This window comes from Ovis canadensis, chromosome 1, assembly GCF_042477335.2.
Source record: "Ovis canadensis isolate MfBH-ARS-UI-01 breed Bighorn chromosome 1, ARS-UI_OviCan_v2, whole genome shotgun sequence".
Taxonomy (NCBI): Eukaryota; Metazoa; Chordata; class Mammalia; order Artiodactyla; family Bovidae; genus Ovis; species Ovis canadensis.
The window spans coordinates 196,993,747-197,018,689 of NC_091245.1; the positions used below are offsets into that span (position 1 = coordinate 196,993,747).

General features: G+C 35.0%; 1 protein-coding gene across 8 annotated transcripts in view; it reads right to left on the reverse strand.

Moving 5' to 3' along the window:
- Positions 1–450: 450 nt before the first annotated feature.
- The window catches only part of OPA1 (OPA1 mitochondrial dynamin like GTPase), an 81,929-nt gene continuing 57,436 nt past the window's right edge, over positions 451–24,943 (reverse strand). For 4 of the 8 annotated variants that reach the window (XM_069557464.1, XM_069557435.1, XM_069557418.1 and 1 more), the window contains 2 exons: positions 5,704–5,771; positions 451–3,528 (listed from right to left, as the gene is read on the reverse strand). In XM_069557464.1, coding sequence (XP_069413565.1) covers positions 5,707–5,771 — 65 coding nt within the window. In that variant the 3' untranslated portion in view covers positions 451–3,528; positions 5,704–5,706. Of the gene's footprint in view, positions 3,529–5,696; positions 5,772–24,943 lie in introns of all 8 variants that reach the window. The other 4 variants (XM_069557474.1, XM_069557460.1, XM_069557442.1 and 1 more) reach the window with 1 other exon arrangement.

The window sequence follows — 24,943 nt, forward strand, 5'->3', positions numbered from 1 at the left end:
GAAAAATTCTAAAATTAAAAAAAAAAGGGAGTTCGTAATTGGGTGGTGGGTGGAATGAAGTGATCTTTAAGGTTCCTTCTGGTTCTAAGACTTAATGATGCCTTCTTAGGCAGCCTCACAAATGACTGAACAGGTTAGCAGCATCAATGAAGATGATGGCCATGGTAGCAAAATGCAATTAAAAACATTTAAAAAATATATTTTACCAAAGAAAATACCAAAGTGTTTGACAAATATCAAGACATGAAAAAGAGCATGGTTAGATCATGAATTACAACTATGCAATGTGAGGCATGTGAAAGTCAAGCATTCAGAGAAGAGCCACATGTTAAGAGGCTTATTAGACCACGAATTTGGTTACACTGTGGAGTCAATTATCATCCTGGGTGCATAAGTTTCTCTCTCTCTCCCCCTCATTATAACAGAGACAACTTAAAAGATGCTCTCCAATAACAGGATTTCAGTGTCTTTAATTACTCATCTACACCAATGATTTTAGATCAAGCACAGGCAAAATATAAATTGCAGTAACATCTACAGATGGTGTGAACGTTTTAAAAAATAATACAAAGTTCATTCATAGTGCACAAGTAAAAACAAGGCTAAATTTTAAATATTTAAACACAAAGCCATGATTATTCAAAAGGTAAGCATATTTATAAGCACATTTCTATACTGCTGAAGTTCTGGAAACTATAGCACATACCAGCTTAGAGAACCAAAACTGGAAAAAAAAAACCCCACAAAACTTTGATCCCCTTTATTGGAAAACTAAAACGTTATTTCTTTTAGCACATAAATACATCTAAAATAAATAAAAATAAAATTATTGCCTGGTTAAGGGATTTACCTTTTAAACCTACACTCTGAATCTTAATATCATATGCAAAATTCCCAAATTATAAGGTCAGGAAATACCACTCTCTGCAATGTTCCCTTCTCATTATTACACTATTCATTTGTATCTGGAGGCTAAATAATTTGTGGGAAGGAGTGTGTCAGAGTAAAGCCTGGAAAGAGGGGATAATACAGAGAAAAGAGGACATAATTAAGCAGCTAAGAAAGGCTGACTGCTCCGCTTGTAACTACAGCTCAGCTGAACTATGGTTCAACCGTGAAGCTGCAGGAACCGCTCATTTCCTATCATTCACTGCCTACATAGCTTGATTTCTTAAATTGATACCTGGATCAAGTACATTTTAAATCTATTTATAGTTGTTCAGTCTTCAGTACAGAGCTTTGTTCATTCTATTCCTTGCAAATTCTGTGGTGAAAAACAAAACGATTCCTGGTCTCATTAGAATTTAACTTTTGTATATTGAATTTGTTTCTATTAGTTACATTTTAATACTTTTGCATAGTGATTTGTTTACATTAGAATGATTTGTGATTTTTGAACTACTGACACAACACAGTTTACTGTTTACTGTTGAGAATCTGAGGGTTTTTTTTTTTTTCTTTTAAAACATCCGATTTTAAGAAATGGCTAGCTTTTGGGTGGGGAAGGAAGCATGCTTAGTGTGAGATCAGCCATAAAGGAAAACAATATATAATCCATGAAAGAAGTCATATTACCAAGTAGGACAGGTAAATGTCTGGACTCTAAAATAGGATTTTTAATAACATTTTATTATTTACATATTTAAATCACAAATACTGATCTCAAAGAAATGGTGACATCTCCTTTAACCACCCCTTCTTAAATTTATAGAAAGAGTTGCAATAAAAGCACTGACTTAACATCAGCCTTTTGCTTGGGGGAAATCTGTAGAAACACAGCAGAGTGCATTTTTCCCTATCCATAGCTCATAGAAATAAACACGGTCCTTTTCCTTTTTTTAGAAATACATTTGTAGTTTTAAAGTTGCTGTGTTTTACAACTGCAAAAATATTAATTACTAACTGAATGATGTCTGCTTCAGTGAGGGTGTTTACCCACTGGCCAGCACTAGTTGGAGGGAGTTAACCAGTACGGTCACCTCTTAACCTCTGTACAGAGCATCAGGGCACTCTGTTCCCTCTCCATTCACCCAACCACTCATCACTGTCCCTAGGTCTGAAGGATACAGAAATGTTCTCGATGACTCAGCTCCCAAATAAAATACATTGCTACTCTCTGCTTAAAACTGCATCTACATCCTATCAAACAGTATACAGCAACTAATTCCTGAATTTTCACTCAAATATTTTGTGGTGTCCTTTACCCTTGCACATTGTGTCAGATCTTGATAGAGACCACAATAAAGAAGGTACTGATGTTAAACTTCAAAAAATGTGGGAACTGTTACCAAAATATAATTCCAAGAAAGTTCAAGATTAAGTAGACTGTAAAATAAAAACTGTCACAAAATGGACACTTTTATTAGAATACTAAAGGTGTAATGAAATGGTAGCAAGAAGCAGAGTTAAATGGCAAAGACATTGAGAGTCAAAAATGGCCTATTTCTTTGCTTTAAAGTCCTTTAGCCATTACAAAATATTTATTTAAAAAAAAAACATGAAAATGATATGAGGATATTACCATAATTGAACTGCAATGAATTAAACTTTATATTTTTCTTTAACATCCAGAGAAGGGAATGGTCAACATAATTCTAATTGTTGAAATAATTTCCATTTAAAACACAGTTTTATGAAAGAAGGCTTTTCCTGAGGCCTCAATGAAATGTTTGGCAATAGTCTAAATGAATTAGTCAATTGATTATTCTTAATCTTCCCCATCAAAATCCAACAGCTCTGCCAACAGGTAAAAACACAAACAAAAAAACAGTCAACAAGAAAGCCTAGCTCAAGTATAAAACATCCAAAATGAATGAATTCAAATGGATAGACAGAGTATAAAAACATCAACTGAATCAAACAGGTAAGCTGCTACTGACTTAGCTTCTAAGGCAACTTCTAAGCTGTCAATGAAGGGTTGAAATCTTTCACTGAATGTACACAGAATTGTATAAATTAACCTATTTGAAGAATTTTTCTGTTAACTTACTTTCATTCAAGTAAATATAAACTGAACTATCCTGGTCGAATAGGTTCTGTACACAGACCATTGCAGATACAGACAACAACTCAGCAAGTTACCATCATTTTATATACAATTGATAGCCTTTAGAAAATTGCCATAAGTTTTATTTCAAAACACCTAACAGTCTTTCTCTGGAAAAGAAATTACATCGAGTAACGCTGGCTAAAGAGTTAGTTGAACTCGTGCCACTAGAAATGAAACAACAAGCAGGAGTGCAAGTTTCTTATCTTCAAGGACAGCCTAATGGCTACACCACTTAAATTATCCCAATTTGTCACTTAAATACAATATAACAGAATGTTAATGGCATTTCCACTGTTCTTCCATTCAAAAGGCAGCTGACTGTTAAAGTGCCTCTAACACACATAAATTATTTTTATTCCATGACTTTATTTTATGTTTAGAAAGGGCAGAATAGCAGAAGAAAAAAAAGGCAAGACAAAAGACTTTTGAGCTTTCTTTCTTCAGGTGTATGCTGAGGTGATTATATGATGAGCAGGATTCTGTAAAAACAAACAGAATTTTCATTGGTAAATTTAGGTCTGGGGAGACAAATGTAAAATTTCTAAGTAAATTTTACTATTGTATGATCTTAAAAAATATTGAAGCTTAACTGCCTAATTTGCTAGCTTTATTAAATTTGAAATATCCATCTGAACAATAAAACAGTTTTATCAAATATTATGTATGAATAAAAACATATTGGAATTCATCTTCAGCAAGTATCAGTTATTCAAAATGATCAGGCTGAGTAACTACATGCATCTCAAAACTCAGAGAGGAATACAAATTCCTTAAAATGCCTGGCAACTTTTATTAAATGGTCAAAATGAAGCAAGGCTACAGTTTTGCCAGATTTATTCTTTTACTTTTTTCTTCTAGCCTCGCCGGTGGCATCTGAGATCATTTCCCCAACCAGGGAACCTATTGAACTAGGCTCCCTGCATTGGGAGTCCAGTCTTAACCACTGGACCACCAGGGAAGTCCCAGATTTACTCCTTTAAGTGGATTTGCAGGATAAAAAATAGATCATCTGTCCATCTCACAGATAAACATAACACTTCAGAGAGCCATGAATCCCAAGGGGTGGAAAGTGCCCTAGAGAGCAGGGACAAGTAGGGAACAAAAAAAGCTGGGACTGTTTTCCGGTACACAACCTGCCTCGTAGGACTGTCTCGGCCTTCACCTGGGACAGACACTTTGGCAGAAAAAGGCATGTTCCTGGCGGCAACAATTACTCCAGATGTCACACTGACCAGCTGAGGTAGGTGACACTGACCTGGCTGGCTCTGGGCTTCCTTATTTCATTAAGAGATGGAAATGCACCTGATATTTTTAATTGGGTTTCTGTGAATTCCACCCCCCCAAAAAAAACTATATTTGTAAACAAAAGTATCAAGCAAACTCTGATGCTTATGAAGAGAATCTCCAAATCCAGAAGATTCTCAAATGTTTCTAACATTAACTACTGACAGTAAGGAACTATGACAGTGAGGAAGACCTCATAACATTTCATGGTTTTAAAAGAAAATTTTCGTACACTGAAACTGTATAGAAACGTTTATGAGCATAGACACTTAAAAACATTGTATTATTTTCGGCCTTTGTGAAAGATGATTAATATTTAGTTTCTAGGCACATTTTTGTATACATCCATATACCTGTCTTAGCTTATGAAAGAGAAACAAACAAAGTTACAAAGCATTATTCTAAAGCTTTTTACTCCTTCCTCTCTCATTCACTGCTGGTGTACTGTTTTGTGTGATGCTGGTCTGAGCTGTGCTTTCCTTTTCTAGCTTGCTTTCTCAAATATATTGCCTCGACAGTACAACAAAGTAGGGAGTCTGATTTAAGGGCCTTTTCTGAACACAGTGCAGCTAGGGAGAAAAACTTTCACATTTCTACTCTATTTATTTCTGTGTTGCAAGCTGTCTACAGAGCAAGGACTCACATATAAAATAATTAAATATTTTAAATAAGTGAAAAAGTCTTAATTATAGCATTTTCCCTTTCTCAACTTCTTCAATAAAAGACTTCCTAATTATATTTTTTCAGCAATAATTAGCAATTAACTTTGCTATTAAGGGAAGTCTTCAAAAATAATATTTTATTAGGCACTGCTTATAATGCCACACTACAGAATTAGACAAGAGCCCATACATTCAGCAGAGTCCTAAATTCTACAGCTGTCGAGTTATTTTAAATTGAAAAAATTTAAATGTTTTTAAATACTGAAACTAAGATTAAGAACAATTATTAAAATTTTTAGTCAACCCAGTTTGCAAGTGAACATATATGTGATTATTCATTGAATATGAACAATGAGAAAATGAGTACAACAGTTCAATTCTTTATAAACAGAAAATCTATGAGCCACTAGCATATCATGAAATAGTTTAGCTTTGTTCACCTTTTTCTGTTCAAAATGAGTTCTAGAGGATATTTTTAGTTCAACCACACGGCGATTTTATTCAAAGGAACATCATACACAAAAGCTGTAGAATCTAGTTTTAGAAATTTCTGCTTCTTAAATTATTTAATTACATTAAGATTGTTATTAAGGAGTAAGTAGGATATAGTTAAGTAGAATGATACACTATTAAAGTAAGTTTTAAATATAAATTTTGTGTTTAGTCAGTACCAATGCAATAAGAGGTTTTTTTTTACTCACTTATTACCATTTATTTTTCCTGATGAAGAGCTTCAATAAATGCATCAAGTTTTTCTTGAATTTCTCTAACTTTTTCTGTAGATATAAAAAGATAACAAATTAATTAAAAACAAATTTATTTCTTGATGGCAATGGTTTGGGATACTTGAACTACTCAGGAAAAGGGGAAACATTACCTTCATATGACATACCATCTGATATCCAGATGAAGTTCAAACAGATTATAGCAGTACCCCTTCTAATAATTTTTTGGAAAGGGAAGGAGTGTAAGGGACAGATCCTTTTGAGAATCTAAATGTTGCAGATTCTTACACAGAAAAAGGCAAATATAGATATAGATACACATACAATTATGTGTAGAATTTTAAGGAGTTGTTAAGATTCTCTGGGGTCTAACCAAGGACTCACAGTTAGCATTATCTGGAACAGAGGAAAATATAACATAATGAAACCAATTTTTTAAAATTAGAAGAGAATACAGGTGAGTATATAACTGGCCTTCAACTAGGAAATGACTTTCTAGGTGTGAAGTAATAGGAAGAGTTACAAAGATTAACCAATAAGACCACATTAAAATGTATACTTTGTATGTCAAAATGTCCTAACACTGAAAGACAAAAAAGAAACTACAGGAAGTACCTTCAACATAAATGAAAAAGGCAACAACACTTAAAAAAAAATGTACTTTTCTTTCTGTAAATGAAGAAAGTTAAGTTTTAAAACACCAGAGCCAGTGAAGACAGATTTACACTATTTTATTTTATTTCAGGTTTTCACTTTAGGTGTTCAAATAAAATCTACAAATTCTCCCTGAAATATAAAAATTTCCTTCAAAATGTATTCACATGAAAAAAAAATGTATTCACATGGAATGCCAATCTCCTAATATTAAAAGCAGGAAGAGTCATGATTTATTCTACTTCACTACTAACTTAATCATGTAGCTCCTATTTTAAAACACAGGTTAGGCATGCTATTGAACTGTGGTGCTGCTAGAGAAGACTCTTGAGAGTCCCTTAAACAAGGAGATCAAACCAGTCAATCCTAAAGGAAATCAACCATGAATATTCATTAGAAGGACTGATGGCTGAAGCTGAAGCTCTAATACTTTGGCCACCTGATGTGATTCATTAGCAAAGACCCTGATGCTAGGAAAGATTGAGGACAAAAAGAGAAGGGGGCAACAAAGGATGAGGTGGTTGGATGGCATCACTGACTCAATGGATGTGAGTTTGAGCAAACTTCAGGAGATAGTTAAGGACAGGGAAGCTTGGCGTGCTGCAGTCCATGGGGTCACAAAGAGTCAGACATGACTTAGTGACTGAATAACAATAGTAAGCATGATAACAAGTACTTTTATCCTGTTAACGTAATACGTTAGTGAGAATTATCAATTAAAGTGAAATGACTGGTTCAAAGTTGGTGACCTAAAGGCAAAGCTGCAAAGCTTTCTACCTGCTATTCTTACTCTTAACGATGTTTATATTTTTTTCAGCTTTCCTTTATTTTTTAAAAACTGAAATATACTTGATTTACAACATTTACATCTTTTACATTTAAAAATAATCTGCAGTCAAAGATATAAGTATCCTTTTTTTATCAATGAGATAGCATTTGTGATGAGTAGCCAATAAAAAGAACTGTTCTTTTGGTAAATTCTTATTAGCACTGCAGGAACTCAGCATAGCCCACCAGAGTTGTATATAAAGAATGCAATGTCTTCATTTTCTTCTTCCAGTAATTTAGAACTTCTAATTCTTGGTATTAGACTGAGATGAATACACACCAAAAAAGCCAGGGCAGAGGGGTCCCCTATTCTTTTAAACAAATTATTTACTGAGCAGATACATTACAGTTGAATATAAGCAAGAATTCCTCGCTTCTATCTAAAAAAATCAGATTCTTGGAAATTTAGTTTGTACTTTTTGTAGTCTGTTTTTTTGCTGTGGTTTTTTGTTATCTAGCAGTCAAACCAGTAAACATCCTTCCTTTCACAAAATAAGGCCACATTTTTATTTTAAAAATTATTTCATATAGTTACTTAGGAACAGTTCACCTATCTTCTTCACTGAACATTTACAGAGTTTCAGATACTATAGCTCAGTTGACGACTTTCTTTAGAGGAGGCTGAGAAATAGGGGGAAAAAGTTTTCTAAATTTATATCTCATAGAATTTTGGAAATGGATGAGGTCTTTAAAAAATCACCTTGCTTAAAGAACACAAAACATGGAAATCTCAAGTGTTCAGAGCCTTAGCAGCTCTCTGAACGCTGTACTGAGAACTACTTCTACGTGGGAAAACTGTATTGTATGAAGGAAGTAAACCACAATCTATCTGCTCCATCATCTGAGTAAAATCAGGCAGCTGAAGGGCCAGCTCTAGCCATCCTTTGCCCTGTCAATGACCTCTATGCTCAGCTGGACAGACTACTGTGAGTGTGTCACAAGACACTGTTCACAGCAAGATCTACTTGTATTGACAGAGACCAAGAGCCACTCTGATGCGTGTGTCTAACTGTGGAATCTGAATCAAATTCAAATTCTTCCAAAATTCAAGATAAGTGATATTTCTCATAAAGTTTTTTTTTTAAACTATATATGAAAACCACAGAATAAAAAATTACCAATTTTCTCTTTAAAAAGTTGTTTTTACAAAATATTTTACCACTGGAACATCAAGACACTGTACCTCTATGCCCTAAAACCTCAAGAACACCACAAAGAACACTAGGAAGTAACTAGGAAGTAATGGGAGGAGATGAGAGAAGAGGAAGGAGGTAAAAGTAAAAAGAAAAAAGAATAACTGTGATAAATGTTTCCTTTTAATACTAAATTGGAAAACTCATTCCTTCATTTGTTCCTTCACTTACATAATGTACTTACTGAAGTGACATGGGGGCATACGATACCCTGCCTTTACGAATTCCTTGCTTACCTTCTACCTCTCTCTAAAGTGTCTATTATGTTTTGTGTGATTTCAGATCCCACATTTCATTTGGTCCTCATATAACCCCACACGTTTCACTGCCAAAGACGAGGCTATTAAGCCTGGAGAGTTAGCCTTGTCCACAGTTCTCCAATTCAGAGACACATACTAGATCTACTATCAAATGCAGACTCTAAATGGTAACAAAACAAATGCTATTATTGCAAGTGTATTTGTTGCAAGTTTTTCCTTCTGTGAAACAAGATATTTTGATAATAAAAATAGGGAATAAGATAGTTACTGAGCATCTCTTCAAGTAATTCTGTGTCTAGGAATATCTAAGAAATGTATATTATGTTATCATAATATGAATATTATGATGAGTATTATTACTTCTTCCTCTTGAGATCAGATCTATACACATTTGGAGAGACCCTTGGAGAACAATATTAGAGCAGGAAACTGGACCAAAAAAGCTCAGTGTCTTCAGTGTCTACAACAATGTCTGACTTACTATACATAGTCAATAAATATTTGATAAATGAAGTTACCACAAGTATGGCATGGAGAATGATGGCTACAGGTTATCAAGCAGCGGGAAAGAAGCACTTATGCTTCCAGGATGTTATGCTACGATCACAAGAGCTAGAGCAAGTTTGGGAACAAGAGGCAGGGCACACGTTGACAATGAAGATCAAGGAAAGCTGGTGGGCTCCCAACAAGGAACAGAGAATACTCAGGTCTTAGAACACAACAGCAACTGGTGGGGGAGTGGAGGGAGGGCTTAATTATTACACCTTACTTAAGAAGGCTAAAATATGATGACTATATAAGGACGCACAAGCATGATTTCAAGCTTTGCAAGGAAGTTATATTACAAATAATAAGCAACATTATTTTCCATATTTGAATTCATTTTAAATTCTGATGTAAAGTTCCAACAATGTCTTGTATCTGGCTGCACAGAAAACTGAGTTATGCATAAAAATCAAGTTGGAATGTTAGCAACTAACACTTTCCACTTTCTGATCCTTCAAATTAATGTCTCACTATTACAGTGTTTTCAAATCCCCAAATCTTAACGGTATTTAATTTATCAACATTAGAACTTACTTTCCCATGGAAAAATGTGTATATATTAGCAAGGCTAATTATAGTGCAAACTCCTTTTTCTATTAAATATTTGCATTAAATATTTACATAGCTAGAGAATTCTTATAAATTTGTGATTTACTTGATAAACTAAACCAACTCAGGAAGAGATTAACAAACTGCTATTTCTGTACACTGAAACAGCCAATTCCACATGTAGTGAATACTGAGTCTACTTTCCATTTATCCAATGTTTACTTAAAAGATGAACAATTTCAAACATCAATTCATTGTGCTTCTTGATTGAGTCATGAATATTCCCATAATCCCCAACTCATAAACCATCAGTCTCTGAATGAAGTTCCTTCTCTTTTTTCTTTTCTTTAGATGACTTGACACCCATTCATGTTTAGGGTCTCTTTATCTCTACATGAAATGATACCACTACTCTCATTTTCTTTTTAAGTCTTCTGATACTTGCTCTAAAAGTCTCAAAAACACACTAATCTGTAATTAGGTTTTGAATACACTGTGAATCCAAAAGGCCAAACCCGGGAGAAGGTTCACTTCAGTGGTTAATAACAGTTTAGAACAGGAACAAAGAATCACACACAAAACACTACCACATGAACCGAAATAAACCTTTTACAACTTTTGATGTTTTTAGAGAAAGCACAGAGACATGAGCTGCAAACTTATGGATGCAGTGTATTTTATACAAGCACACATCCAAAGATCCAAATGTTCCTTAAGAGAACTGTTTCATAACACGCTGCGTGCACATTTTCTACCAAGCTTGGGGACACCTTGTAGGTGAAATTTTGCTATAAAAAGCTATTCGCTAAGGGACTGAAAATTAAAGGAACACTTATTATGTTACATATGCTGTTCCTGAACAGGCTTGCTTTTTATTAGACAATTACACTGTAAGCGCTCTTTAGAAATTCTGTGTTTAAAGGAATCATTTAGGGAAACAAGGAAAGAACACCAACCAAAAACAAGTGAATCGAGACCAGATTCAAGATTCTCAAAACTACAGTCAAAATCTTAGACTTAGCACCAGAAAACGTGTACACCTTTGACAGCTGAAAGGAAGGGCCAAAGAGATACAGAGTCAAAGATACACTTTAAATCTAACACTTATCTTCTGAGTCCTGGCCCTCTAGTTTTTTTTTTCTCTTCCCTACAAATAGGTATGATTATTTTTAAACATACTCATTAATGAAGACAAACAGTAGACTTGTTTGTTACAGAAGAGGGAGGTGTCATCTCCTACAGCCTGGGGAAAGCTGTTTGAGACTGGGACAGTAATTTCAAAGCTGGGTGGGGTCCAGACTCCCAGGGGTCTGTGAGGTAGAAATAGAGTTCCCTGGGTTATTTCTATTGCTTCAAAACTTCAAATGGAAATCTTTGTTTGGGCTAGAATTACATCTACTCTTGTAACAATTATTTGTTTGGCTTATTAAGAGATATAATTGCAATTCTATGTTTCCAATTAAAAATAAAAGCATATTATAGACAAATCTTATAAAACATGGACTTCACAAAATGAAGTATACAAGAATGAAACGAGTGTCTGACAAAAAACAATGTTAGGAATCCTTGGTCAAATGCTAATAATCAATAGGGTAGTTATTTCATATGATTTTTATAAAAATGAGACCATACTGTACTAACAGGCATATGATAATGTGATCAGGAGAACTAAGTTTCTAGTCCTGGCTTTACCTTTAACCTTACTATTGTGGACAAATCACATTCCTAGTTTCTTTATCTATAAAATGAGGGAATATGTCTTAAAAAATTCAAAGTCTATATTATTGTACTTTAAAACTTAGGACTGAAATGTACTATTCTGATGTTATTAATAATTGCACCTTTTAAAACTTATTAGTGGTCTTTTGTTCTTTAGTATCTTTTTATCTGATATTAAGCTACTAGCAAAAACTGCAACCACAAATGATAATATTTTTCTCATAGGACTGCAGAGTTCATTTTAGAAAGATTCATTTTACACTGTCTCCTCCCCGCCCGCACCCAGGAATAGGACTGCTTATATGAATTATCTACTTACAAAGAAGTCTGTCATGTAAAATCACTCAGCAAGTGCTACACTTGCTGTGTAATAGATGCCCATGAATATTCATTCATTGTTCACTCATTTATTGACAGGTGAGTGATCTGACTTAACCAATACTTAAACATTAAAGATTATTTTAGGGACTTTCCTGGTGGTCCGGTGGCTAAGACTCCATGCTCCCAATGCAGGGGACCCAGGTTCGATCCCTGGTCAGGGAACTAGATCCCACATGCTGCAATTAAGAGTTCACATGCCACAACTAGGACCCAGTGCAGCCAAATAAATAATTTTTTTTTTAAGATGATTTTAAAAGTTTAGAAGTTTATTTCAGACCCCAAAGCAATATGATTTAGAAAGAAAGCTGCCATAAGGAAAGTCAGTGAAATAAATTGTAATTTATGTTGTTTCACTGACTACACTGAAGCCTTTGACTGTGCAGACCACAACGAACTGTGGAAAATTCTTAAAAGAGATGGGAAGTATCAGACCATCTCACCTGACTCCTGAGAAACCTGTATGCGGGTCAAGAAGCAACAGTTAGAATCAGACATGGAACAATTAACTAAGTGATTCAAAACTGGGAAAGGAGTAATGACAAGGGTGTATATTGTCACCCTGCTTTTTCAACTTATATGTAGAGTACATCATATGAAATGCTGAGCTGGATGAAGCTCAAGCTGGAATCAATATCGCTGGGAGAAATATCAACAACTCAGATATGTAGATGATACCACTCTAATGGCATAAAGTGAAGAGGAACTGAAGAGCCTCTTGATGAGGGTGAAAGAGAATAGAAAAAGCTGGCTTAAAACTCAACATTCAGAAAACTAAGATCATGGCATCTGGTCCCATCACTTCATGGCAAATAGATGGGGAAAAAGTGGAAACAGTGGCAGATTTTATTTTCTTGGGCTCCAAAATCATTGTGGATGATGGCTGCAGCCATGAAATGAAAAGATGCTTGCTCCTTGGAAGAAAAGCTATGACAGACCTAGGCAGCGTATTAAAAAGCAGAGACATCATTTTGCCAACAGGTCTGTTTAGTCAAAGCTATGGTTTTTCCAGTAGTCACATATAGATGTGAGAGATGACCCATAAAAATCGAGTAATGAAGAATTGATGCTTTTGAATTGTTACAGAAGACTCTTGAGAGTCTCCTGTACTGCCAGGAGATCAAACTGCCAATCCTAAATGAAATCAACCCTGAATATTCATTGGAAGGACTGATGCTGAAGCTCCAATACTCTGGCCACTTGATGTGAACAGCCAACTCACTGGGAAATATCCTGATGCCAGGAAAGACAGAAGGCAGGAGGCGAAGGTGGTGGCAGAGGAGGAGATGGTTAGAGAGCATCAATGACTCAATGAACATGAACCTCAGCAAACTTGAGGAGACAGTGGAGGACAGAGGAGCAGGCGAAGACAGAGGAGCCTGGCATACTACAGTCATGGGGGTTGCAAAGAGCTGGATATGACTTAGTGATAGAACAACAACAACATTCCTTCACCACAACCCAGAGTCAGTTGATTGCCTTTGCTGTACATAGGGCTAGGGGTTCAGCAACACCAGTAGGAAGCTCCAGACTAAATCAACAGCTTGTTTATAGCAAAGTATGCAGAACCCTCGAGAGCACCAATCCCATTCTAAGTTTCACATTATTGCATTGCCTGGATTTTCTCTTCCCTTCCACCCTTTTAATTTAAGTATTCTTACCTTTTTCACAGCGTAGATCTTCATAAGCTGCATCAAATTGTTTCGGGAATAAGGTAGGGAATTAGTAAACTAACAAGCTAGTTTGTAGAAGATACACCACAGGCAGCTGATTTATACAATATACTATAATACTCTAAAAATGATCTTTTTATACCAGCAGCACTTTTAAAATCAGTAATTTAAGAACATTTTTGGGAAACAATATTATCACATTTAACCTTCTATGAACAATCTCTACATGAGAGAAAAAATATTTTCATTTCTGCTCAATTCTCAGAAAACTCAAAGATACAAATATCTATAAAGTCATTATTTTCAGCAATAGAAGAAAATCATACATTTCTATATGATTCATGATCATTTTTTAAAAGTTAGATTCTACCATAAGATTATAATCATCTCCTATGAGTTATTTCATTCTCTATCTAGTACATAAAATATTCCATATTCATACAACTATCAACTCAAAATTATGATGAAAAAATATTTAGAAGTTATTTTATATGCTAACTCATTAACAATACATTGATTTTTTTCCCTCAAGAAAGCTTAATACAGTATTTCAAAGTAAATAATTTCTTTTTTTCCCCCACAAGAAAGCCTAAAAATCAATACAATTTAACAACTATGATATAGGTAATTAATTGGGAAAGCTAAAAAAGCACTAGCCTTATGACCAGTAAGATATTCAGTCCCAAATAATTAAGAAAGTATAAAAATAACTCATCATTTCTTTCTTTCCTATTTTCTTCTTATTCTTAAAAGTATATCTTACTCTGAATTTTGTTAGGAGAGACGTTGAAACATTTTAAGAAAAGGAAAACCACCCAGGCAGCTCTTAAAGAGACAGGACATCATTTATCACTTGCAAAGACAGATTTATAAGAAGAGGGCCCCTTCTGTTCCTTTAAGACTGCCAAACAGATGGGAAGTGAATGGACAGTCAATGGGACAAGAAAACACATGGGAGGTGCTGCTCTATGTATGTTCCCAGCATAAGAAAGAGGTCAAGATTGTAACTGCATGACTGGATCCTGGAAAGGGTCTTTCTTCAAGCTGTTACAAAGACAAACGCTGTTCCTCATCCTGCTGTCAAACTGTTATAAATATTGGTTTGTCAAAAGACCTTCAGTTCTGAAGGTTTAAAAGGGAGGAGTAACAGATGAATGAATCATGAGAATGATTCTTAAACAGTCAGCTCATTAATGTAATTTTAAAAGTAAAAGAAAAAAATACAAGCAGGGAGAATGCAATTCTGATTTATGAACCAAACTAAAGTTTGTAGAAAGTATGGAATTAAAAATTGTAGACTTTAATAAAATCAAGAATTAAGTGAGATGAAAAACAAAAATGAAATATAATTTTATCTCTTAAATAAAATGTTGCATTAGAACAAAGTATTATTAATTTTATCACAAGGAGAACTAACAGGCATTCATGTTTTTTTTTTTAGGCTGATTTCATAAGTTTTCAGTTATTTCTCACTATAACCCTATAAAGAGGTATCATTACTGACACTGGTTTCATAAGTCAGAATAAGGCTCAAAGACACAAAAATAACTTCAGAATTAATTTCATGCATTCACTAACTTAGAAAATCACCTTTAAATTATAATCATAATTTCTTCTACAGAAAGGAATAATCATAAAATTGAAAAAGCAATAAGCATGCATAGATTTATATGCCTGAGTTATCTTTTTTGAAGAATGAAATCATTACATGTCTTTAGGAGACAAACTTATTGTTCTATAGTTAGTGATTAGTTTAACTATAAGAGCAGGGTCTGAAACCAACACATTGAAAATAATATAAAAAAGAAAGCCAAACGATATGAACTTGGTTATATACAGTCACCCACTAGCACAATCCCAGACTAAAGATGAACAGAATCCCAAAACAAATCTAAAAAGATACTATCTCTAATACATGTTGTTAGTCCCAGCTTTGCCATAAATATTTTTGTGCTTGGCTAAACCATTTTCCTCAATGAACATCAATTTTCCCATTTGAACAATGGGGATAATAACTTATAAGCCTTATATGGCTTTACAAGGTAAACCTAAGAAACTGTAAAGTGTAAAGCTCTGTACACATTTAAGGGAAATATAGAGTTCCAAGCAGGATTTGACTGGGATTCCAAAGTACCTAACGATGCAGCTACTCAAGAATACTTTCTTGTCCTAAAGCTTGCCTGGCGCATTGCTTGCTTGATTGTCAGCAGTCTCAGTGAGAATAAAAGGTTACAAAGTTAAGAAGAGAGTGGATGGTTTAAAGCAGAGGTAGCAGCCGAACATTCAAATCTTTTCCTGTTTGAAAGAGAATCATGAATTGACCCCACAGTTTTAAGAAGCGAAGCTTCAAGCATCTCTGAAGGAAGGGGAGACACGGTGAAGGCACAAGCATGTACAGGGAGTGCCAGGGTCCTAAATACAGATGGAGACTGACTTTAAAACAGTAATTTTTAGTACATGTTTTGTTATAAGATAGCCTCTGGAATACCTCCTCTATTTAAAGTAATGAGCATCATAGTTTTTATTTTTACTAATGCTCCTTATTCCTCTCAAATAATCTTTTTGAAGTAAGTTTATATGAAGAAAAGAAAAAGAAATTTAGCCTACTCTGATAGATGAGAAACCAGAAATAGGAGCAATGACAACAAACTGAAGACTCAGGGTAGAGGTGGAAGCTAATCCAAGATCTCTTCATGAAAAATGTGTTCCAGATATGTGACACAAATTATAGCCCTAAGATCATATTAAAAACTTTATTAGAATACAGAGCTACAGTGGTTATTTCTGGGCAGTGGCAATAGCTTAAAAAGTTCTGCCATCTATATTTTCTAATTCTACACAATGCATATGCACTAGTTCTGTGATTTTAAAAAAGAAAACAAAAACACCCCAAATTCTGACAGGTGTACTGGGTGAAAACAGGTACATATGACTCAGAACTGGCACCATGCAGTGGTGCCAATAGAGAGAGACTAAATAAGACTTGAATTCCTTGACCCAGAAAAAAAGATCTAACTTACAGCACTAAAACTAAAGGAACAGACTGGAAGAATTCTCTTAAGAGGAATTAAGAGAGACCATTTCCATACACCAGCTAACGAAGAAGCAGACAAAATCTGTTATCTTTAATAGGCTGCACAAGCTTAAAAACTTCACTAGTTCAACAGGAAAGGTTTCAGTTCATTCACAGATGACAGATCCATGAAGGAAATGAGAAGAATTCAACGTGAATTTCCCACCACAAAGGATGATACGTTAATGATCACTTATTATGCAGCCCCACGAAATGTCTCTTGGTGTCACAATCACCAAGAGGTTATTTGGGAAGGTATCAGTCACTCTTAAGATTTATCATATCACAAACCAGCTTTATCATTTCTATGAATATAACAGTTAAGAATATGAAATTTCTAAGGTAATTCTGAATTATGCTCATTTGGGCAAAGAGGCAGTTAAGGAATGTATAAAATGGTAAAGAAATTAAAATTCCTTTTGCCCTTAACGCACACACCCCCACACAACTATTCTGAGAACCCTGTTTCATAAAGATTACCAGTTCAGTATCCATCAATTTGTCCTTCAAGACAATTTTTGAAAAAGATTATTCATTTCTGCTTAATTTTATTTTTTAATATACTGTTACACATGTCGATGGACTGTTTCACAGTTCGATTTAGTTTACAATGACTAGATTCCATTTTTCTCTCCGTCTCAGGATGGAGAGAATAGTACAAAAGACATAATTAAAAACTAAAACAAATCAAAGTTTAATCCCAAATATAAAGATATTATTTCATTCTAAACTCTCACTGAGGGAGTGCTAAGCATTAATAACAAGGGGGAAACAGCCTAATTTCTAGTTTTAAATATGAGGACTGGCTTTTTTATACATATTAATATACACGTAAACACATAACACAGTAACACATAAATAAAATCCACTTTAAAATGATAACCAAAATTCAACTCATAAATTACTGAAGAGTCCTTTCTATCCTTATTCTGACTTTTATCAGTTAAAAATGTGGCTTTTAAGCAAAATGAACATACTTGCTAGTAAAGCATGGAGTACCAGTAGCCTGTTTAAGATTTTAGAGAAGTAAATATCCTTTTAATCTTGTACCAATTTATCAATATCCTTCAATGTTGTCTTTAAAAGACAGACTTAGTGCATGAAAAATGTGCTTGATTCTAAAAGCCCCATTTTGAGTCTAAATTTTCTCATCAATAACCTGGAAAGCACACAATTTGGACTCATCGTGTGGAATCATGCCTGTAAATAACTACTTCTCTTAACACAGAGGACTGTCCCTGAGGATTACTTTCTTCTTTGTGTCAACTCACACACTCTCTCTCTCTCCCTCTTTCTTGGGCTACAACACAAAGGCAGACTCTACTTCATCTCTGCATACTCAAGGTAAAAATAACTCTTCACTTTCTTTCTTAGCTGCTTTGTCAATTTCATTTTACCAGGAAAAATATTTCACGAAGGCAGAATTTAGAAACTCAACCACTTTAACCCTGAGAAGATGCCTGAATGACCTCAAACACTGATAACACAGGAAGCAGTTATTTATTCTGCAGTGAAGAAAAAAATTCCAATCTTTCCATTTTTCAAATATATTCACATCTACTAACCATTCTAAAAAGTACTAAATATCAGAGAGAATAAAAATACTCCAATTGACTTAAGACTTCCTAATAAATACACACAAAAATGAAAACGCTTCAGTGAATTGGGTGGGCCAGTGATTAGGACATCACAGGTGACCTAGAAAGCAGGGGTTTTGTTAGGGATGAAAGCTAGATCACAAAATGTGAGCAAAGGAATGTGTGGATACAGAGCTGAACGCAGGAAATGCGAGCTGTTCCACAAGAGAAATGAGATGGCAGTTTCCTGGCAACACAGAGGAAAGCTTCCTTAGGATGAGAAAGCTTCCTTAGGATGAGAAAGCCTCCTTTTCTCTCTCTTTTAAGTTAAGAGAAGTGGGCTAATGAAGAATCTGTATTGAAGCAACATGATTCAACATTCAGCAATCATATACAATGTATGATTTACAAAGTAAGGCGAATTTAGGAAAGAAGCATATCACTTGGGCAGAAGAGATCATACATAACAGACATGAAAAACACTCTCTTAAATTGGTTATTTTGGTTGATTTACAGTTGTCTATAGTGGGAAGCCTGCCTTATGCTCAATTAAACAACACTGGCAGTACCTCAGTAATGTTTCTAACCACTGAAGGAAGGTTAAAAAGCAGAGAGGAGGAAAACACTAGTTCAGGACCAAGAGATAATAATGACATAGAAGAAGGAACAGTGAGAGATATTAGAAAAAGAGAGACAAAGGGAAAAAGACTGCTTAGAAACATGCTGGAAGCCAGCAGAGATGAGACACCAGTATTGAGGTTCTATAATTGTTGGCCAAAACTTACAATAACAGTATTTATATATAAATGATGCCACAAGGATTGTCTAGGTACCTAGAATTCTACAACTCAATACTATCCTCTTATCCTTTAAATCAAATCCCTTCAAAATTAATTTTCTTTGGTTATGTTTACAGAAACAAAATGGACATGCTACTACAGATGACAGTTCAAATAACAAATTTTCAGTAGTCACATGATTTATCAGAAGAAGATACATGATAATTCCACCCCAGTTACTAATTTGGCAGACTGTACTGCTGTAAACATGAAGAACTCTCTAGAGTACTGGTTTGAGGGCATGGCATGAATAGCTGTTGTGATGCATGGCAAGAACCACCTACGGAGACATGGCAAATTATCGCACACCAGAGCCCTGGCTCTGGGAAAGGTAGTTTAAACATGACTTCCCTTTTCTACAGTTTTAAGTTTCAGATTCTGAGTATAATCTTTCAAGGATAATTTTTAGTCTCACATTGCTGTGTGGCCGCTATTTTCATCCACGAAGGCCCTCAAAGATTCTGTAGGTACGGCAGAAGTTTAGGAATGTGGAGGAACCAATGAAAATTAAATTCAAGAGGTACCTATTTCTTTTTTCTAAATGAAGAACAACAAAATTATTCTTGCTGAAGCTTTTCTCATCTTGATATTTTCTGACTACTTTTTACCCAAGTTTTAACATGGTGTGAAGAAATTTAACTCTTATAAATTAGAATTATATTTTAGAGATAATGAAGGTACTTCTTAAACTGGAACAGCTAAGAAGCATTTCTCTTCCAATCTTAGCTTTTAAATGTAGCACTGGATCATTCTGCTGTTGCTCCCTTTTTATGTAATTTATAAAATTAAATTATAAAGCCACTAGTATACTAATCATGAAGAACAAAGTTTTCATTAAAAAAAAATTTGTTACTATCTGATAGCTCAGAGAAAAAAAGAAATTTCCATCTGTCATCTATATTTCTAAGTCTTTAGCATCAAAACTGAATCTCCTGCACACTAAGATACAAAACTTGTATCTTTACTCCATTCTAATTATCAAGAGAAAGCACAGAAAGGATAAGAGGAGACTGGGAAAGTGAGGAGATACAAAGACGAGCCCCACCAGCATTGTATACTCCCCAAGAGAAACAAACTTTAGGATTCAAGAAACAATTGCTGGCTGTCTGGGAGATGCTCAGGCATCGAACAATAAAGAACAGTCAACAGAGGCAAGAGGCCGAGCACGCTGCTGCGACTGCTACTCTAATCCCCAGAGCTCTAGTAAAAAGGCCAGCTGTTGCCACCTCGCGTAGGGAGTCAGCAGAGCAAATTAACTACAGGAGAGAAAAGCTGCGGATATTGGAAAATTCTAATTTACCAGTCTCTTTTATCTATGCTGTTTTTAACATTAAGGGCATCAAAATTATCATTAAAATAAGCCTGTGCAATGGTAGCCCAAGTAAAAAGTTTATGACTGTTTTCATATTTCATTAGTAAATGAGATGTAAATATGAAATATTTATTTGGCTTTGACTGAAGCATATCTTCTCTTCATGTAAAATACAAGAAATATGAAGAAATATACTGAAGCTTATTATAAAACATCTCAACACTCCCAGACAAGCTCAACAAAAAAGTTCAACTAAGAATAACAGCCATTATGCTCAAGTAAAGATTCTGTATCTGTTACAGTCGGATCTTAAGACTCTAAGAAGTACAATCACACCGGACTGAAAAGCTGTGTCTAGATTTTGGGCAACTTAGATACTACTTACCTCTGGCGGAATCTGATCGAGTGCACTTAGAGACAGGTCTACAAGTCATATAAGGAAAACGAACTTCTTCAATGTTTACTGGTGCCGTGCACACTTTAGTGTTCTCCTACCCAGACTCCCTAATTCTCTAAAGGTTTCACACTGTTTGAAAGTTTAAGCTGCGATGCTTTTGTACTACAGGAAGTACACAGGATGGTAATGATCATGAGCATTAACTAGTATGTACATCTTTCTGACCCACTCCATGAGGGACACTGTAAACTATGGAAGTTTCCAAATATACAAGACTGTTTCATATAATTATACTGTCTAATGCCTTGGGTTTTTTTTTCTCCCCTCAAAAAAATAGTTCAGCATAGTAGTTAAACCTGAGCTCAAATCCTGGCTTTACCACTATGTGGGTGTTTTTAGGACTCTATTTCTTTATTATATATAAATGAGAAAAAATTACTTATTGAGAATATGAAAATGTGTTTTAAACACATAACCTAGTATCTGGCATAGGAAATGTATTTAAATATTAATTCATTTTCACAAGCAGAATCAAGTTCTGATACAAAAATGAAAAGGAATTTATTGTAAAATAAGGAGAGGAAAATCTAAATGACTGCTAACACCCCTTTAATTATTGGGTATCAGTGATTCTTTGATTATGTACACAAAGAATGAAAAGTATAACTCAGACTTTAGTGAATAAGAGTTGGAAAAGAAACCTAAGCTCTAAACTCCTTGCAACTGATATCAAGGTCCAAAAACTCACAATAATCTAGTTAACTGTTGATACAATATTCATAGAGCAAATAACAAAAGAATCCCATGCTGTACTGATGAAACTCAGTTTAGCAACACTATCAGCAGCTGTTACCAATGCCCAGACACTCAGTTTCTGGGCTGGAGTGGAGAATAAATTCTGAAAAAGTCTACAAGGTTTTAGCAATATTATTTTATATAGTGACAATCATAAAATAGATCTTATAAATCATAAACAGATTATAGAAAAATTTTGAATTGAGCTATATAACATGCTGATTTTTCCCTTTCCAAAGAAGGCGTTTTAAAATTGCAGTCTATTTCAATAAATAGATAGGACACATTATTAAAAATTATGCAGGGAATCCAAATGGATTTTATCTAAATTAATGCTGTACTTGAATATCTATAAAAAAGAAATCCTGAGAAAATATTCACTATAAAATCAAAAGAATTTCATCAATGTCACAGTGGATACCGGGCAGTTGTGAATAAGAGTAGACATAGAAAAAAAGGGATTAAGGTGGAAAGATCAGTTATGTAGTTTATTAAATTGTCCATGAGGTGACCCAGTCTTTCAACATCTTCACAGATGATGTTTTCAAAAGCCTCATTTTCTCTAAATTATTTTCATATGACCCCTGATCCTGTATCAGGATATATCCTTTTTAATCCTTTTCTCAGACTTAGGAAACAGTTTTAAGAATACCACAAAGAGTATAATTTTCCTGAACCATTTTCTGTCATTATGCCTCACAAGCCCCAATTGTATTGTGTGTTAGCTACAAATAAGATTATTTCCCTAAATAATCTCAATCTAACAATCAAAGTTTTAAAATTGATAATATTGACATATGACTATCATGTAACCCTCAGATCCCCACCAACTGTCCCATTAACATCCTTCAGAGCAAAAAGATTCAGTTCAGGATCACATACACTGTATTTTGTTTTCCTGTTCTTGGTCTCCCTCAAGCTGGAACAGTTCCTCAGTTTTTCCTTGTCACTCGTGATCTTGATACACTTAGAGATTACAGGCCAGCTATTTTATAGACTGTACTTTAACTTGGGTTTTCCTGATGTACCTTCATGATTGAATTTAAGTTATACATCTTTGGTGAGAAAATCACAGAAGTGACACTGGGTTCTTCTCACTGAATTCTCTAAGGTATCACATAGTTCTGATCTGACCATTACTGATAATATTATTTTAACCGCTTGATTAAGGTGGTTATTACCAGTCTTTTCCACACATACAGTTACTCTTTTTTCCTTACACCGTGCTTCTTTACTTTGATGCCCAAACTGCCCTAGTGTTGGCTAGCAGGAATCTCTGCATGTTGGCTTCTGCATGTTATCTTGCTGACATGTCCCTATCATCCTTCAACTACTTCCTTACTTTCTACATCCTCAAGATGCCCCAGGGTCCTCCTGACCTTTCCCTGCTCCACCAATGGAATCCACTGTGCTTCTAGAGTCTGGGTTCCTTGTATGACTCCTCAACCGATGAGCCTCCTGAGACTAGAAGAGGCAAATTCTTCTTTCATCTTTCTAATTCTAGTTTTGTGGCTTCATTTCAATATTGAACATGGTATCTCTTCTTAAAATGAAAGAACATCACAGCACTTTTTATGTAACCATCTTAAAGTATAATCAGTTGCTGAACCTCCCAAGTAAAGTGGTGAAATGACTTGAAAATGGGCGAGCTTAAGACTGGCAAAATACATGATGCATCAGACTTCTACCGATTTCCATAGTATTTCATCCTGCACCCATTTCAAATTGTGAAAAGCAAAGCAAAACAGAAGCCCTATCTGCTTCCCTTTCTCTAAATTTCATTAACCAACTTAACAGATTCTAATTGAATATGCTATACTAGGAACTTTGATCTGTGTAATACAGTAGTAACCATTAAATTCTGAAAGTTTTCTGGCTGAAAGATCCATGACCATATTCCCAAGTGTTAGACTGAAGATAAACAGTAAGGAAAAGGTACTCTCAAGATTCTTTTTCAACTAATGGACAAAGTCATGTCTCATCTTCTTTAGTGTGACTGATAAGGCTGAGTCACTGGTCAAACACTTGCTTCCAAGGACATTATTTGGTACAGAAACATGATGATAATTATATATTTATACACACACACAAAAGTGGTAAGTCATTTCAAGGGAGTCATGAGTACTTTTTCAGGAAAAACAGCAGGAAAACAAGAATTGGCTTGACAGTACACAAATTTGTGTTAGCAATACGCTTTCTTTAAATAATCAAATTGGGAGTGAAAAGGGATGGGGTTACACAAGACTCTATTAAAGGGACTTCCCTGGTGGTCTAGTGGCTAAGACTCCAAGTTCCCAATGCAGGGGGCCTAGGTTACACTGGTCAGGTAACTAGATCCCACATGCTCCAACTAAAAGTTTGCATGCCCCAACTAAAGAGCCCACGTGCTGCAGCTAAGATGCAGCACAGCCAAGTAAATAAAATTTTTTTAAAAAGAAGACTATTCTAAAACTTGAGAAAAGGCACATCATTCTAATCACTTAAAAAGGCATATTTCAGGTAAAACACATGGAAGTACTTCACTGATAACTATTTCTTGAGAGATACAAAAGAAATAGGTCTGTATACTTTGTGAAACTGATACATCTCTTCCTGAACAGTACTAATTCAGCATAAAATTATGAACCAGGAACTTACAAATGTTTTTTGAACCAATTTCCCTAACAATCCTATAAAAAAAAGAACTATTGTAGTACCACTCTTTCAAAGGACGTTAAGGCTGTGGGAGATAGCCTGCCTAAGATGGGCGAGACAGAGGATGAGACGGTTCGATGGCATCACTGACTCAATGGACATGAGTTTGAGCAAACTCCAGGAGATAGTGAAGGACAGGGAAGCCTGGCTTGCTGCAGTCCATGGGGTTACAAAGAGTCAGAGTACATGGTAGTTCAGATTTAAGTACATGGTAGTTCAGATTTAAGTATAGACCTGTGAGTTAGCACAAACTTAACTATACTGCCAAAGTGGCGCGAAAATTGAAAGAAGAGCAACAGGAGATGGAAACAAAAGTTAAAGTGAGATATGTTTCAAAGAAAGATTACCTAAAGAAAAGAAGGAAAAGGCAAGGAGAAAGAAATAAGAAGCTGAGGTAAGCTGGGAGGAGAGAGGAGAGGACAAACAGCAGAGAGGAACACACGCTCCGGCACAGGGCGGAAGACAGGAAAACTCTGCCTGGTTTTTCTTGGATGTTCTGGGGATTGTGCTGTAGTGCTACATATCAGCTTAAAAACTGTTTTCAGATTTGAGTAACTGCTTTCTGTTGAGCATGTGCTATCTTTTGGACATCAGAAAAATAGATAGTAAAACTAAGTATACACTGAAAGGAAAAACTACTGTTTCATGAAGCTGAAATAAGGGAAACTTGCTACAAGGTTAACGCAAACAGTAGCACTGACCACTAGTATGTTTATTTAATAATATAAATCTTTCA